The 18,207-nt window shown below is 39.1% G+C and overlaps 1 protein-coding gene across 1 annotated transcript in view; it reads right to left on the bottom strand.

Moving 5' to 3' along the window:
- The window catches only part of PKHD1L1 (PKHD1 like 1), a 154,707-nt gene that overhangs the window by 48,904 nt on the left and 87,596 nt on the right, over positions 1-18,207 (bottom strand). Inside the window, exons 47-55 of the mRNA XM_004282958.3 lie at positions 15,979-16,220; positions 14,755-14,891; positions 11,460-12,489; positions 9,926-10,117; positions 6,656-6,807; positions 5,588-5,747; positions 4,858-5,029; positions 713-801; positions 218-366 (exon numbers count right to left, since the gene is read on the bottom strand). Of these exons, the coding sequence (XP_004283006.2) occupies positions 218-366; positions 713-801; positions 4,858-5,029; positions 5,588-5,747; positions 6,656-6,807; positions 9,926-10,117; positions 11,460-12,489; positions 14,755-14,891; positions 15,979-16,220 (2,323 nt within the window). The remainder of the gene's footprint in view (positions 1-217; positions 367-712; positions 802-4,857; positions 5,030-5,587; positions 5,748-6,655; positions 6,808-9,925; positions 10,118-11,459; positions 12,490-14,754; positions 14,892-15,978; positions 16,221-18,207) is intronic.

Genomic DNA, 18,207 nt, shown 5'->3' with positions numbered 1-18,207 from the left:
CTAAAAAGTAGCATGATAATTACTGCTTTAGGAATGTGTCATTAATATTTAAAGGAGAGCAGAAATATATTGAACTTAGGCTTGCATTTCATGGGGTAGAGCCAGTTGTGTTTTAATCACATCAGGTGCATATGCTTTCTTATAATTTGCTTAGTAAATCTCCAACATTTTAGCATTTGGCTAATAAGGGTATAAATTATAAGACTGTCACTCTTACCTGCAGTAATATGTAGGTAGCATTCAAAACAACTTTTCTATAAGAAGACTCTGCAGCTCCCACATTATGTTTATCTTCCAATTCTAGAACCCCCCAAATAACGAGTCTTTCCATTGGTGGAATATCTGTGTCTGCCACAATCCATGTTCCTATAAAACAAGACTTTAGTATATGGAATATAACATAATCCATAGACTATAGCCTATAGATAAAACACTGACAGCCCTATCAGTGAGTCCTAATTTAGAAGTTGGTGAGCCTTTTTCCACACAATGACTAATTCTTCTCTCTCTCAGAAAATCCATTATTCTTAATATTCAGGTTTAAATCCACATAAAACCCAGAAGCGACGTCTGACATCCAGGACACAACAACTGAATCCATCTCTTCACATCTTCTCTTTCTCCAAGGTGTGCTGCATAAAGGTATCTACCCTAACTGCTAACTATTGTGGTATAAACACAGCATTTTATTTATTTACATTTATGCATTTACCTTCAGGAATAACAACATTTGCTCCTGGGTGAGGTATGGTATAATTATTTTCTCGAGATGACTGCCAAAAGGAATCATTTGACCATAAGCTGAAAAGAGAAAAGAAGTATTTCCATTAAGTTTTATCTCTGTATATTTAATGAGCATCTCCTTAGAGTGTAGCACTATACTAGATGTTTTTGGGATGACAGAATGCAAATTGGGTAGTTTGTAATTTCAGTAAATAGACAAGCTAATGTTCGCTATTAGTAAGGTACTGAACACACACAATTATATATATAGTTTTTTCTCCATTGAAGAAAACTTCCTTTCCACCCACAATCCGAATCACATTTTCTCCTACTAAATCCTTATTGTGATACCCTAATTTTCTCTAAAATGTAAATAACTTAACTTCCTTATAAGATTTCACACGGTGGAAAAGTGAAAAATGCATCCTTTGTCCATTTAAAGACCCTTACATATGCTGCTATTTCATAGGGAAAGGGACAGGAGGGTATATAGTTGGCTAGATTCTATGAAGGGAAGGCTGGAAGAATGGTCTGTGAATAGGCAAGGATGGGTCAATGAGGGTAAGCTGCTGGGCTGGGGGCAGGACGGCAGGTCTATAACCAGAGTGAAGGTTACGTTACATTGAAATAAATATGGAAAGCACAGTTGGAAGAGAGACGGTCTCCACTTTCCATCACTATGCCTGCTTGAAACTATCTCAGTGCAAATTGTTACAAAGAATGTTATTATAAAGTTGACTGCATTTTCCCATTTAAAAATGTTCACAGGGGTTGCTCTCCTGACCTAGTAAAAATGTTTAAAAATTCTATGATACTAATGCAGGAATTTTACAAATAACCAATACAGTTTGTTTCATTAAAAGTATATTTTTATCACACATTTGAATTACTAAGCTGTATTACTAAAAACTCTGTTGATCAAAAATCCTGTCATAAAAATTTTGTCTTCATGGATTTAAAAGAGAGGTTAGCAATTAAACGATCATTTAGGATTATTTAGATTCACAGTAATACATTTTTCATGATGCAATCTCAATGAAGGTTTGTTTAAAGGTTGTAACTATCTAAATAGATCAGGATTGTGCAGATTCAATAGTTGAGTTCATCTAGCTTTTCTCAAGCCTTTCATTCTTATCCCCAGCACTATACTACATGTTATACATTCTTCTTCTAATTGCCCACTGTTACGATCAAAAAAGCCCAGTACTTCTTAAACTAAGCATTTGTGTGTTGTGTAGCTAGACCTGTATATTCTAGTCCTGAGGTACCAGTTTTGGATCAAGATTCTGTTTGTTTTCACTGATAGCTATTTGCAAAATACCAATTAATAATTCCAATTATAGCTATTGCCAGTGAGCAGAGCTCATATTGTGAGAGGAAAAACACCTATCCTATGACATATACAGGTAGTGTATCAACACATACCTCTATCACATCCTGGTCTAGACCAATCTAAATCTATTAATGAGTCATAATAATTATTAAGTAAATATTGAATAATTTTATCTACCTTACACTATCTAGGGCTTTTTGGCCAATAACCTTTATGGCCCATATTTCTTCTGAAGTTCTCTAGACTCTTTTTATGAGCCTCCCTGCTTTCTCTACTGTCCCTCTGTTACACAGAGTAGTAAAAGTGGCCTTTTCAAAATGTAACGTCACTTATCAGCTGAAACATTTAAAGGCTTCTCATATTTCTTAACACTAACTGCCTGCATGACCTGAATGGTCTGATGTCCACCTATTTCCAATGCTATGTCCAGGCCACTCTCTCCTGCTCACAAGGGTCCAGCCATGCAGACTTCCTCTCAGTTCTTGGATATGCCGCACTCGTCCCCACATCAGGGCCTCTGCCCAAGCTGTCCCCTTGGCCTCGAACCCAACCTTCACACAGCCAGCTCTTACTCACCCTTTGGGTCTCAGCTAGAATATCCCCTCCTTTGAGAGGCTCTTCCTAACCATCCACCCAAAGGAGGCCCCTGCCATGTTGTCTTCTGTCCCAGCCCCTTATCCATTCCCTTTACAACCTCTATCACAACTCAAACGCATGTGCTTTATTTTCTGTTTACTTTTTTGTTTGTTTGCTTGTGTTGGCATCTGTCTCTTCGGACAGAATGTGAGTGTTATGGGGGCAGGGACCACATCTATGTTGCTCACAACTGAATCTCAGAGCTCAGCACAGTGCCTGGCACATAGCAGGTGCTATTTTTTAATGGTTGAATGAACATATAAACAAATTCAATTATTATTCTTTTGTGCAATGTTATCGCAGAATCTGTATATTCTGAAATCGTAATTCACTTAATAAATAATATTGATTTGTACTTGATGCACAGGAGTGGGCTCTTACATGCCCCCTAACTGTTAACTTTTATCATCACCATCGTTATTTTTATGGTTATTATTTGCCCATAAGGGACACAAATATACATCAAATCAGGATCATGCCTTTAAAGGTCTTAAAGACTAGTACTGTTGTGTACTAGTACCATCATGTATGGTAATTACTATAATATAAAGTAGAAAGTTATGTTGCATATGAGAAATAAAGGTAAAGGACTTTATAAGTTTCAAAGACAGAAAAATTATTTTTAACTACAAGACTTAATATATATTTAGGAAATTGAATATTTGAAATAAAATTAAATAAGTTGTATTATGAGACTTGACCAAGACTGTTATTCTATTTAAAATATGATACAAATGAACTTATTTATGAAACAGAAGCAGGGCTTCCCTGGTGGCACAGTGGTTGAGAATCCGCCTGCCAATGCAGGTGACACGGGTTTGAGCCCTGGTCTGGGAGGATCCCACATGCCATGGAGCGGCTGGGCCCGTGTGCCACAGCTGCTGAGCCTGCGCTCTAGAGCCCACGAGCCACAGCTACTGATCCCGTGTGCCACAACTGCTGAGGCCTGTGCACCTAAAGCCCGTGCTCCGCAACAAGAGAAGCCACAGCAATGAGAAGCCCGCACACCGCAGCGAAGAGTGGCCCCCCGCTTGCTGCAACTAGGGAAAGTCTATGTGCAGCAACGAAGACACAACGCAGCCAAAATTTTTAAAAAATTAAAAGAAAACAAAAAAACAGAAGCAGACTCACAGGCATAGAAAACAAACTTATGGTTACCAAAAGGGAAAGGGGGTGGGGAGGGATAAATGAAGAGTTTGGGATTGTCACATACAAGCTACCATATATAAAATAGAAAAACAAGTATGCACAAGGAACTACAGTCAATATCTTGTAATAATCTATAATGGAAAAGAATCTGAAAAATGTATATATATGTAACTGAATCACTTTGCTGTACACCAGAAACTAACACAACACTGTAAATCACCTATCCTTCAATAAAAAATAGGGACTTCCCTGGTGGCACAGTGGTTAAGAATCCGCCTGCCAATGCAGTCAGCCCGGGTTCGATCCCTGGTCCGGGAAGATCCCACATGCTGCGAAGCAACTAAGCCCATGCGCCACAACTACTGAGCCTGCACTCTAGAGCCCGTGAGCCACAACTACTGAGCCCATGTGCCTAGAACCCGTGCTCCACAACAAGAGAAGCCACTGTAATGAGAAGCCCGCACACCACAAAGACGAGTAGCCCCCGCTCGCCACAACTAGAGAAAGCCTGCCATGCAGCAACGAAGAACCAAAACAGCCAAAAATAAATAACATAAATAAATTTATTTAAAAAAATAAATAAAAATAAAAACACTCACATACACAGACACAAAAAGACAGTTATTCTAGAGAAAGAGATGCCACCTGCTAAGAAAGCATTGGATCAATGAGGACATAGTTTCTGGTGCTGTTGGAAGTTTGTGATCTCAGGTAATTCACTTAACGTCTTCAGGCTTCAGCTCTCTCACCTATATAATAAGGGAGTTGGTCTAAAAATCCAGATCTAACGTTCTGCAAGTATGAGATTCCCAGTAACTTTCACACATAATTTTTGTGAGATTTTTTTCCATTTTGTCATCAGGGTGGTTGTAAGGCTCAAGTGAAGCAATGAGTGTGGAAGTGCTTTGGGACCTACTGTGCAGGAGGAGGGCACCAGTGTCTCAGCCAGGATGACATATGAAAAGGATGCTGTCAAGAACTATTGAAGTATATTAACGAACAAAAGGCCTGTATACTTATATGTGGCTGGTCGCTTCCTGGGAATTGGTTTTCTTGATGGAGGATGTACAGGAAAGCAATCTTGGAGAACACAGCAGTAAGCTTGGAAATTAATAACAACATCCTTCACATCAGGATCCAGGGTCCCAGAAATGGACTGGCTCTGATGAAGGTCATTTTTTCCTGACACTGAAAGTGAAGTAAAAGCAGTTTAAACTAACATGATGATCAAAGTACTTGAATGTAAACAAAATATGGCAATTTGAAAATATTCTTTGGAGAGTAACTTGGTATAATTCAAATGTATGGAATAGGTATGAAAAAATTCTGACAAAATGCACATGTCTGATTAAGAAGCAGAGTCAAAATACCTTGACAAAAACAAATATTTTAGAACTCGATTAAACTGTACTCTTAAATATTTTTATTTTCCAAAAATAATTAAATAATAAAAATGGAAACAAAATATATGACAGTTCATTGTACTCATTTCCTCTAATTTTGTGAAATAAATGTTGGGGCCAATTATGAGTGTTGGTGCTACCTCCAAACATAAAATGTAAGTTCTTAATTCAACTCAAGCCTCTTCCAGGGTGAATTTAGTCTCCATTCTTTAATTCAACAAACATTTATTGAATCCTGCTATATACAAGGCACTATATAACACATTTGCCCATTAAGCAATTTTTCTCCTCCTTTAGATGAAGCAATAGATAAAACAATCACTTTTGCCTATTGAATACATACCCAGGTAATATAGAGTACTAGTGTTTGCTTCAAGGTGCCAGTCTCCATTCTTGCTAGTATTCCAATTCAATGGATTTGAAGAGCCGTTCCTCATATCAATGATATTAAACATATCAGCATTTTGAGTGAAGTTATGAGATATGATTACATAGTCTTGTTCCTATGAAAGTTTGCAAAAAAGTGACTTGTTTTATATGCTAATTTTGATGACATTAATTAATTAACCCCATATTAAAACTTAACTTTTGGTTTTAGTTTGGTTTTCATCTTGCATTTATATTTTGTTTATTAACGTTTTACCTGTCTATGGTAATAATGCTAACCTCTATCACTAAGGCAATGAAAGTCTTTCTTCCTTTCTCTCTCTCTCAATATATATATATATATACACACACACACATATATATGTATACATTCAGAGAATATTTAATTTCTATAATGTTTCAAAACATTTGAAACAGTGCTAGGTATTGTTTTTTTTGCTGCCCATATATAGTACAAGTAGAAGAATATGAACAGGGATGAAAACACCCAATTCAGGTGACCCTTAGCAGTGAAGAGTGGAGACTGATTTCAGAGTAAGCCATACAGAGGACTTCCACTTCACCTAAAAATGTTTATTTCTTAAAAAAATCTGAAGTACATAGTCACAGAATGTTAGATTCAGATAGAGCTAGGTGGTGGGAATATAGGACTCGGCCTGTTATTTTCTGTATTTGCTATATTTCAGAATACAAATAATAAAGCCTTTAACTGGTGCCCAAAACATCATAAGCACTGAATAAATGTTAGTTATTATCATGGTAATAATAACAGGGCACAAGCTTAGTACTACAGGGATGTGGCAGAAAGATGGCTTACTTCTGATTCTTAAAGGAGGGGTTTTTTTTTTGGCTTGCTTCTGAGATTTAGGATGGGTAATAGAAAGTGTGCAGACTTTACCAGGTCAATATGTGAGGCAAAGGCATTCTGGGCCTCACAGTTGGTGTAAGGATGAGTGTGTGGGCTCCTTTAGAGTAATATGTAATCAAAATTATTAGAAGATGGATTATGCAACTCTTTGCTTACCTTAAATCCATAGAATGTTGACGTATACGAAATGTTGGTTATGTGATCTACACTTTTAAAATACCAGTTAATGTGCTTTGCATTTGGAATCAGAGCCATCCATCCAGACATATGAGTCAGTCGTTTCTTCTGAAAGGGAACAATGCTTGTGCCTATAGAACATAAAACAAATCACAGTAATCTCTACATCTAGAAAATTCCTTCTCTTATGAACAAGCGCAAAGGTAAATATTACTCTAGTCTATGGAAGTCTCTAAAGAGGTCAGTATAGTATTTCATTACTTATGTTCTAAATGTCTTTGTTTACCTGAAGGCCCCACTGTTCGATATCACACTTAACTGAAACATAAAATGCTTTCTCACTTGGAGTTCTGAATTGAGATGGAGCCTTTATTCCTTAGGGAAAAATAAAACTGAACTATGATGACAATAATGACCACTAAGACAAAAGTGCTTAAATATATCAATGCAATTTTTAAAATACATCGATCTAAAATATAATTCCATTTCTATTCTTTTAAGAACTTAGTTCTTCAGAATCCTTGATCTGCAAAATATGCAAATATAAGTCCTGAACTTTATTAGATTCTCCTATATGGGTTGTGTTAATCAAAATCAGCCTAGCAAGTATGAATACAAAGCTTTGATTCAGAGCCCTTAAGGAACTAGACTAAAGTAGACCTACCTCTAACACTGGCCATGATACCCTAAATTTTGTGAATGATGAACTTGGAACCTGAACTACCTGTAATAGGAAAAAAATTTAATTTGAGAGAATGCCTGACAACTTCAGTTGAAGATCTGAAAAGATCTCTCACAATATAAAGAAAAACATCTGTGATTAATGAATTAATTCTGTTCTTTCCTCTCCCTTCTCTCTTTCTTTTCTTCTCTGATTGAATTTTATGTTAAATTTGCAACCTCTTCCCTTACAAAGTTAGGTGGAAGAAGCTAGGCGCAAGATTACAAAATAAACTGTCATTCTTTTCCTTTGGGGATAAGGCAAAACAAATTCCAATATAAAGGAGGAACAAATTCTTTTTTTTTCTTTTTTTGGGTTCGCGGGCCTCTCACTGTTGTGGCCTCTCCCGTTGCGGAGCACAGGCTCCGGACACGCAGGCTCAGTGGCCACGGCTCACGTGCCCAGCCGCTCTGCGGCATGTGGGATCTTCCCAGACCAGGGCACGAACCCGTGTCCCCTGCATCGGCAGGCGGACTCTCAACCACTGCGCCACCAGGGAAGCCCAGGAACAAATTCTTTGGCTTATGAATTAGCATTAAGTTTTGAAAAGCCCATGACCAGAGGCACTAAAAACTCACAGTTTAAAAAGACCTGCAGAGTATGAGAAGAACCATGATAATTTGGATTATTCAGCAAATATCCACTCCTCTCCCCTCCTTGAGGGCAGGATAGACTTCCCTGCTCTGTGGATACTGGGTGACTTCTTTGGTCCCTCGGCTATTGGCAGAATTGACACTGCAAAGACTTAAAAGTGCTTGCTGGGTGAAACATGCCCTCTTGAGGCTCTGTCACTGCAATGCAAAGAGGCTCCCCCAGGAGAATAGTGGGTAGCATACTAAGGTGACCTTTGGCATATGCAGACAGAAAAGTTATATAGATCTTGGAGGACAGAAATCTAATTCAACTTACCCAAGTGGAAATCTGCTACCTCTTACCTATTTCCTAGATCCAAGCCAATTCACAGACTGGAAGCAGCTCCACTGAGTGGGAGAAATCTGTGGCCATTTATCAGGCTACTGCATACTAAGGAGAGGAAACTATCCAGACCTTCCAAGAGTTGTTAGCTTCTGGCTCTGAACTGATGCTAACCCTCAGACACCCTAATGCCACCATGGTCTACCAGCTGGAGTGGCAGCTTATGGAGGCTAGGCCCTAGAATGAGTCTTTGCTCAGTCTCATGCCTGGTCCACTGAGGCCACTGGCTCATCTTATGGTCATTCCTCCAGTTCCAAAATGTATAGTGGGAATAGGCATAGAACTTTGTTTGGAAGAAGGGCAGAAGTTGAAATTCTCACAAGAAATATCCTTCCAAGAGGATCTGATGACATGGAGTGGAATACCAAAACCCCAGCATGTCCTGATGGATTTGACCCAGCTATAATTTTAGCAGTTATAGTATGGCTGGTATAATTATGCTACACGTTTTCAAAATTCACTTGGCCTATATTGAGATACATAATTTTAGTTTCAAATTGCAAGTTTCTACCTTGTAAATATGATTAAATGTGGAAATTTGGGAACACTGTCATCAAGAAGCTACATCATTTAGATTTATGCAGAAAATGTAGAAAACTGTATTTGAGAATCATCTGAGAGCAAATGTTTGGTTCATCAATGCCTTTCCTATTTTCCAAAATCTGCAGTCTGTCAGAACAGTGATATGAGAGTGGATTAATTGTAGATAGATATTTTAACTAATAATTCATAGACAGATGATGAATGTGTGGATGAATGGATGGATGGAATGATATAAAGATCTGAGCCAATCAGGGCAGGCCAGGTCAGATGTGATGAGAATAGTTATACTTAGTAACTGGAAGAATTCCTAATGGAGGGAGGGAAAATCACGCAGGAAGGACTGAGTGAACACTCTAGGAACCATGCTCCCCCACTCTGTTACGAAGATAAAACAAAAGCAATTCTAAAACCTTGAGGGGGGAAAATGCAGATATTAACGCCACAGTGAAAAATCTGAGACATGTGAGAATCAGGGTTACTACTATATCCCCATTTAACTTGCTTGTCTGGCTGGTGCATATGCCAGATGCATCATGAATAATGACAGTAAATTAATGCAATCTAGTCAGGCAATGATGTCAAGCCCATCTGGTGTTCCAGGTACATTAGCTTTACTGAAACAAATCAGTAAATCAACAGTCTCTGTGCAGCTATTGACCTAGCAGATGCTCCCCCCATCCTATTTCAATCAGCAAAGATAATCAAAATAATTTGCTTTCAGTGGCAGAAAAAATGGTATATTTTTACTGTCTTGATCCTAAAGCTATGTCAACTTTCCTGCTGTCTGTCATAATATTGGCTGGAGGTTCCTTAATCAGCAGAATGTCACGCTGGTCCAGGCGTTTATTCAATACTCCTCACAAGCCCATTTTGGGATGTGATATTTGTTTCCTGCCTGGTTTCTGACTGATATAAGTATTATGCTTTTCCCAGTGTTCTCAAGAAGAGGATGATGAAAATTGAGGAAAACATATTTAAATGAGTGGTTTAAATGACTGTGTTCTACTTACCGAAGGAGTCTGAGAGAACCACATCCTTTTCAAGCAGAGACACCGGAGAAGGCTTGTTGAATGCCAGCCGGTGGAAGCTGACCGAGGCGTCACAGACAGACCCAGGGAATCCTATGCTCCACTCGGCTTCTTGACTGCAGTGAGAAGGGTCCAGCAATGAGCTGTGTGGAATGACGGTGTGTCCTTTGTGACCTAGGAAATGAACACAAACAGCTGACTTCCTATTTCATGTTAGAAAACTAAAAAGCTAAACTGTCTAAAACATACATTTACTATAACCCATAGTGCCGCAAATACAATCTAAAAGTCTAGGCTCCTGGGGTTTTTTTTGGCATGGGGTAAGGGGACCTCTACAAAGGCTTTGCAGTGGACTCTTCTGTCAGGGAGCTTATCATGGACGCAGCTGAAAAATGGGATCTGAAGCACCCGTGAGAGCCAAGGAAGGGGATGGGATGTGGGATAAGTAACTTGGTCAAGGACACACGGAAGGATGCAAATCCAGGCAGTTTGACCACAGAGCTTGTGCTCTCAACCAATGGACTGTCAACAAACTTAAGAATCTAAGCTGAATTAAGTAAGTGAATAAAGGTCACACAAAGCTCTGAATATTAGAACCATCTAAATGTTCTCCCTCTTAAAGCCACAGTTAGAACAGGAGACAAGTCAACAACTGTAGTTGAGAATTCAGTCTGTTTGAATATTGAGATGAACCTTCCATCTTTCAAAGGCTTTCAAATATCTGTAGCTTTACTTGTCAATTGTCTCTCTCTTATAAAGTATTATGCAGAATGATACACATACACACAGACACATTTCCTATCTGATTTTGCCAAGTCATTATCATTAAAATTTTATAAAAATGCTAAATTCTAGAAACCATGATTATTTACAAAAGGATTTGACTTACTCTGAACTTAAAATGGTAGAAAAGATTTAACCTACAAAGAATGTTGAATTTTGTACTAGAGTTCCCATATTCTTTGAATCAATTCCAAATTCAGAATTTAGATTGGAAAGAAAAAGGCTAACAGCAGGCCTGTGACTTATTACTTCCCTCTAAGGTACTTGAGCAGGATACATCCAGTCTGTTGCTTATGTAAATAAACCTGGAATTTATACATTTATTGGGCATGACTGGCTGGAGAATCTGGGTAGTCATGTAAAAGCAGTTTCCTCTGTGTAATTAACTGAGTACAAAATGGAGGCATTCTCAAATGAAATGGCTTCCTATTGTGATCAATATTCCATAAATATTGCTCAAAATTTGCTGTTAATTCAAAACCAAAGTGCAAATGCAGGAGAAAAGGGACATATTTGGAGGCTGCATCTGACAGTTTGAGACTTTGCTAGAAAAGGATATCTCATCTATGCCTAGTGTTGACCTATATCCTTAAGTCATTAGGAAATGATGTTCGGCACCAGTTAAGATCTGTGATTCATCTGAGTCTGCTTTGACAATTCAACTCTCTGTGTTAACACAAACAAAAAAATATATTTCCAAAGTATTTTATCAGAAATTAAAACATCACATTACCTGTAAGTGAACCATCAACATCAATCAGTACCGCTTCATGTTCCCATCGAAAGCCAGCCTTGTTTGTTGTGTGAGAATATTGGATGTCAATGAATTTTGCACTCCAGCCTCCACATCTCTCATTACAAACGCCAGTGATGGACGTCACTCCCAAAGCTGCACAGCTGGGACGGTCAAAGTTCATGAAGTGTACGGAAGATACAGTCAACCCTTCACTAAATGGGAGAACCAGGCCTTTCATTGTGCAAAATGCAGACCCCATTCCCAGTTCATCAACATGACCAACTATTTTGGCATTTTTAATCACTGCTCCAATGGCTTCACCCCATCCTCCAACATAAGGAGCCAGGATCCTCTTCGTTTCAATTCCAGCCTCATAATTATTGACCATCACGAAGTTATGAAACTGAAGTGCACCTCCATTGACCCATTCAGCTCCTTTTTGACAATTCCAAGTAGTGAGTGAATTAAATATTGCAGGCTCTGGCACTGTAGAAGTACAAGATCCTGTCTGCATGGGGAAATATTCTTCAAATATCCACAATCCAAACCAACCTTGAGAATGAACAGTGTTATTAAAGAATTCTCCAAGAGGAACTCTTTTTTGGCAAATGTTTCGGTCATAAGATGGCCCATCAGGGTGGTTGTTCATTCGGTACCAAAAGCCAAAGTGAGTGCCACCAGCAGCTGCATTGTGTCGTATGGTGTTGTTTGGATTGGTAACCCAAAATGCAGCTGGAGTCACGTCGTCATTCAGAAGACTAGTACTTTGCTGTACAAATACTGCCAAGTTGTATTGCAGGATATTGCCATGTTCAATACCATCTTCTATAAAAAATGCTCCCCCCCTGATATCATATATAATATTCCTCTCAACCAGAAGGTGATGTGTGTTATGGATAGTAACAGCTCTGTTATAGGTCTGGTGAATTGCACAGCCTCTTACATAAGATTTAAACTGTAAATCTCCAAGCAGGTGCCAATGTATTGGATATCGCCCCAACCGGAATGCCTGTCCAGCATGGAATATCTGTCAAGACCAGAAATCACAGCTATTTAGTGATGCACACAGACTCAGAGTTTGCCTGGCTCATAATTTCTTGTTTCAAAATAATATCCACTTTTACATTAATTATTATTTTTTTTGTTTTGTTTTGTTTTTTGTTTTTTTGCGATACACGGGCCTCTCACCGTTGTGGCCTCTCCCGTTGCGGAGCACAAGCTCCGGACGCGCAGGCTCAGTGACCATGGGCCATGGGCCCAGCCGCTCCGCGGCACGCGGGATCCTCCCGGACCGGGGCACGAACCCGTATCCCCTGCATCGGCAGGCGGACTCTCAACCACTGCGCCACCAGGGAAGCCCTACATTAATTATTATTAATGCATTTATATCTCCCATATTATTCCTGTTTATCATTTAAAAATGTTGTCTGACCCCCAACCCACCTTGTTTTATTCAATCTATAACAGCCCATACTTGTTATCAAATGAATGAATGAACAAAAACGATCTTCGACTCTTCTGCTTTTCACCTTGCTGTTATGAAACTTTCGTGTTCAGCAAAATACCTCGTAAAAGACTTCTTTTTCTCCTTCACTTTGATTCTTTTTTAATAATAAGAAACATTTCTTGAATGTTTACCATGTGCCAGATATTCTGCTAAATGTCTTATATGCATGGTCACAGTCTTTACCACAATCTTAGGAAGTAGCCACTTATCATAAGCTTCATTTTACAGATGAAGAAAGTGAAATTTAGAGTATCTTGTTCATGGTCACAAAGTTTCATTTAAACTCACTGGTCTAATTATAGAGTTGGTGCTCTTATTAACCACTCTGCTATATTTTCAATAGGTCTACGATCTAATGAGCTAATACAGAAGATGCCTCTGTGTGTGTGTGTGTGTGTGTGCGCGTGCGTGTGCGTGTGCGTGTGTGTGGAATATGATCTCATAAAGTTTGGAAATAAATGGTAGGGCATTTATTTATTTTCATTCTTCATCTAAAAATAAAAATTAACTATTAATAATATTTATTATACAGATCAACACTGGCAACCTCACTCCATATCCAGATGTTACATGTGTGTAACATAACCTAGGAGAAGGTTTATTTTTTACAGTATGCAGTCATTGACTCTGCCACCCTCACTGCAGGTGAGTGAGCTCTTCCAAATTTAATGGATTTATGGATTTTACTAACCTTCCTTCCCACCCTTCCTCCATTCCTTCCTTTTACTGAATACTTGATAGAAACTGTGCTAAACCCAGACTATATAGGCTGAATATGAATAAGATACAGAGGAGCTCCTGATCTCTTGGGCATAACTTGCATATTTATTCTTTTATTTATATATTTGTTCAGTTAATAGTCAATTGAGAATCTGCTATAGGCTAAGTACTGTTCCAGCTACAGAGGAATCAGCAGAAAACCAGAAGGACAAAAATATCTGAACTAACTGAGTTTATGTTCTAGAGGAAGAGATAAAAAACAAATTAAAAATATATCAGGAGTTATGAGTTAATAAAGAAAAACAGGTGTTTGGGCAGCTATTTCAAATAAAAGTGGTGAGGAACATCCTCTCTGAAGAGACAACATTTGAGAAGAGACCTGACTGAAATGAGTGTGAACCATTTAAGTACCTGGTGGAGGAGCATTCCAAGCAGGATGAAGAGCCAGTGCAAAGAACCTGAGACAGGAGTGTGCCTGACATGGGCAAGAGACACAGGGAGGTCTATGTGGCCGGCATGGCAGGCGCCAAGGGTAGATCACACAAGATAGAGGCCAGCAGGGGGTCAGATCACGTGGATCCTTTGGAAAAGGCTTGGACTTTTTGTTTTAGGTGTAATAGGAAGCCACTGAAGAGCTCTGAACAGTGTGTAGCAAGATCTGATTCACATTTAAAAATTGGACTTTGGCTGTGGTGTGGAGACTTCATTGCAGAAAGGGTGAAAGCAGGAAGACCAGTTAGGAGAAAAGCACAGTAGACCAGGTGAGAGGTGATGGTGGCTTGGGTTAGGGACCAGGTGGAAAAGGTAGAAAAACAGTACATTCAGGATACAGTATTTTGTGGGCAGAGTGGATAGACCTTGTTAATGAATTTGATGTGGGGTGTGATAAAAACAGAGAAACAAAAATTTGGCATGATTATGTGAATCAATAATTGGATGTATTAAAATCACCTGTTTATGTCTCCTCTACCAGATTATAAGTAGCATCTGGCAAAAAGCAGGTGCTCAATTCACATTCATCGTATGGAAAACTTTGGACAAAGCGCTAACGATAATGCCTCTTACCTCTACGTATTCTATTCTTCCAGTTACCATGTTAGCACCAGGTATCGGAGCATGAAACATAATGCATCCACCAAACTGGTCACTTCCTATTTCTTCTCCAAACCTTCCTTGGAGACATGTCTGTGTAGCAAATTCACCTTTAAAAATATTTTTTAAGATATCATAAAGAAAAACCGTGTCAAAATCCTCTAATTATATAAAGACTGTTTCTCATACCTAATTATATCTTTTTATTCACAGACAATTTTAACCTCACCCTGGAACATAATTATTTGCGTTCACATTATCTCCTCCTCTGCATAGTAAGGAAGGTAAGTGCCTTGTCTTGTTCACCTTTGCAACCCCTAAAGTACTCAGGTATTTTGTTTTATTATCGCTGAATTTATTTTCCCCAAGATTTGGGATTAACATAGCTAATACGATCTTACACTGGTACAAGATTAGAACATGCATTATCTCACTTAATTCTTACAACTATAGTAGGTTGGCAGAACAGGAAGTATTTTTATTTTAAACAGGATGAAACTAGGTTTCACAATGGACATTGTGAGACCACGCAGATGAAATGGAATCAGAACGCAGGTCTTTTGACATTGATCAGTAAGCTTTGTCTTATGCTTCCCATCGAAGAAAAGGCTGTATCTAAGCTGTATCAGCTATTATTCAAGTACTTATGGGATTGTAATGGTAGTAGTGATTACATAAAATATTTAAAAGAGACTTGTGAAATGCACTGTGCTTCTTAACTACACACATACATTTATATGGTTATACAGTTTTATAAATACATATATATATATAATATATATGAGAACTGTGGTAAGTTAATTATAGCCACAGAACCAGTTCCAACTATTGACACCTGAGAAGAAGGGACACATGTCACTTCAGGACCAAAGTAACAAACTGCTGGTGCTTAACTCTCCAGCCTTCTCACCTCCTGTCTCAGAGATCATAGAAACCCATGTTGAGATTAAGTCTCCATCAGCCTAGACCCTGGAAAATAACAATGAGCAGAGCCCCCCTGTTGACCCATATTGGACACGTGTAGCATCAATGAGAAATAAACCTTTATCATTTTTAATCACTAAGATTTGGGGATTATTTATTGCTAGAGCATAACCAAGTCCATTAGTTCTCAACAGGGGATGATTTTGCACACAGGGAATATTTTTGCAGTGTCTATAAACATTTTAGGCGACACACTAAGGCTGCTAAGACTACCTGTGTCAAATCCATCAGGGCATGCTGGAATTTTGTTATTCCACTCCACGTTGTCAGATCCTCTTATTAAAATATTTCTTGTAAGAATTCCAATTTCTGCCCTTGCTTCAAACAGAGTTCCATCAGGGAGGGTGACAGTGATTCCTAAGTGTGTGTAATTCAGCGGATTAGTTAGCGTTATGTTCCTGCCACCAGCAGATACAGATGCAATGGTCCTTTTTTCATTCTCTTGTTGGCTGTGTCTGTAAAAATTTGAACCAAAAACTCTCAAAATTAATATAAATTAACATAACAGTGTTTTGCTGTATTTGTTTTATGCTATTCTGAACACTCATCTGTAAAACAGGAAAACTTTTTATGTCATACAATATTCTGAAGAGGAATTCCAAGACGGTATTTTACTCTTTCTTAGAGTAACTGAATAAATTTTACAGATGCATTTCAATTAAATAAATATTTTCCAAGTGCTATACTTGTTCACAGAACTGGACTAATTCTATAAAGTATTCAAAAGTACTATTCATTTATAATTTTGAGGATCACACTCAGTGGTTGTCAATCAGGGATGCTTTCATCTCTCCAGGGGACATTTGGTAATGCCTGGACACATTTTCGGTTGTCGCAACTTGTTGGGGGTGCTATGTTGCTACTAGAAGGTAGTGGCCAAGGATGTACCCAAATGTCCTATGATACACAACAAAGAATTATCTGGTCCAAAATGTCAATAGTGCTGAGACTGAGAAACCCTTACAGAGGGAATCCATTGGAGGTTCCTGAGCAGGGAAAAGAAACGACTGAGGTGAGCTCAGGAGTTCTCATTTCTACCCATTCCTTCAACACATACCAAGTTCCAGCAAAAGGACTGGCCAAATCTATAATATACACATTCATGTACTGAGTCCTTCCAACAAAGACTTATTGAGTGTCCATCCTGTTTTCTAGGCACAGAGCAAAGTATTGCGGATACCAAGCAGAAAGTGCCCCTGACTTCAGAGAGACATGTGTTTCTATGGCTGATTGTGTATTATCTACTAAAGCATGATTGGTGCTGTTGACAGAGGTGCCCTTAGAGGAGTTACCTCTGTATCTTCCTGACATTCCTTTTTGATTCCTCTCTCCCTTGGCAAATCTTTTTCCTCCTTTAACTACCAGTTTAAATAACAATGTCGCATGCGAAACATGTTGAAAGGCACCTCTCTCACCTTTCCCAACTCTTCTTCTGGACTCCCAGTAAGCTCTGCGTGAGGCCCCATCAGCACTCACGGTCACCACACTGCAGTCCTACCACCCATTTACTTCTCTGTCCTTCCCATACCTGTCTGCTCCTCTAGGTAAGACACCCGTTAAATCATTCTGTATGCTGAGCACTTGGTCCAGTACGTGTCACAATTCAATCACAGTTTTTCCCTGACTGAATAAATCAATGCAGAATGAATTCCTGAGGTAAGAAGGTAGAGGAATGGAGCCCAAATAGGAAGATGATGGAATATTCCAGGGTGAGGGGCTGAGAGTCTAAATTAAACTGAGTGTATGGAAAGCTGGTGGAAGAGGCATTTCAAGGGAAGGACCAAAAGAACCTGGTGATGTGCAGGAAGCAAAGAATGATGATAGTCAGAAGGTCACTAGGAAAGTTTTTATGAGGATCAAAATTAGACTGTAGGATTTAAAGGGAAAACATGGATAGCGAGAATGAAATGGAAGAAATGGGCATAATATTTAAGCAGTTCAATAATTTACAGAGAGAAAGAGAGAGAGAAGCTACAAGAGACAGAGACCAAAGTTATTATTATTTTTTTTTCCAAGATGGTGGGTGGATGGGGAAACCCATAATTCCAAAAGACCCAGGGAAGGAATTGTAGGGTGAGAGGGCAGGGGGAGGTGAAGATTAAGGATGCTTGAGAGAGGGTGTATCAATAGTACAAGACCCCTCAGGTGATTTGGACTGGCCTCTCCTGAATTCTCTTGAATTCAGATGAACAGAGATTTCTTTAGAAAAGAAGGTTCCAGGGAGTTCCCTCATGGTACAGTGGTTTAGAATCTGCCTGCCAATGCAGGGGACATGGGTTCGATCCCTGGTCCGGGAAGATCCCACATGGTGTGGAGCAACTAAGCCCGTGCACCTCAACTACTGAGCCTGAGCTCTAGAGCCCGTGAGCGACAACTACTGAGCCCACGTGCCACAACTACTGAAGCCCGCGTGCCTAGAGCCCATGCTCCACAAGAGAAGCC

Source organism: Orcinus orca, chromosome 17 (assembly GCF_937001465.1).
Source record: "Orcinus orca chromosome 17, mOrcOrc1.1, whole genome shotgun sequence".
Classification (NCBI taxonomy): domain Eukaryota; kingdom Metazoa; phylum Chordata; class Mammalia; order Artiodactyla; family Delphinidae; genus Orcinus; species Orcinus orca.
Note: the sequence above shows the minus strand (reverse complement) of the source record. Positions and strands in the feature narration are given on the sequence as shown.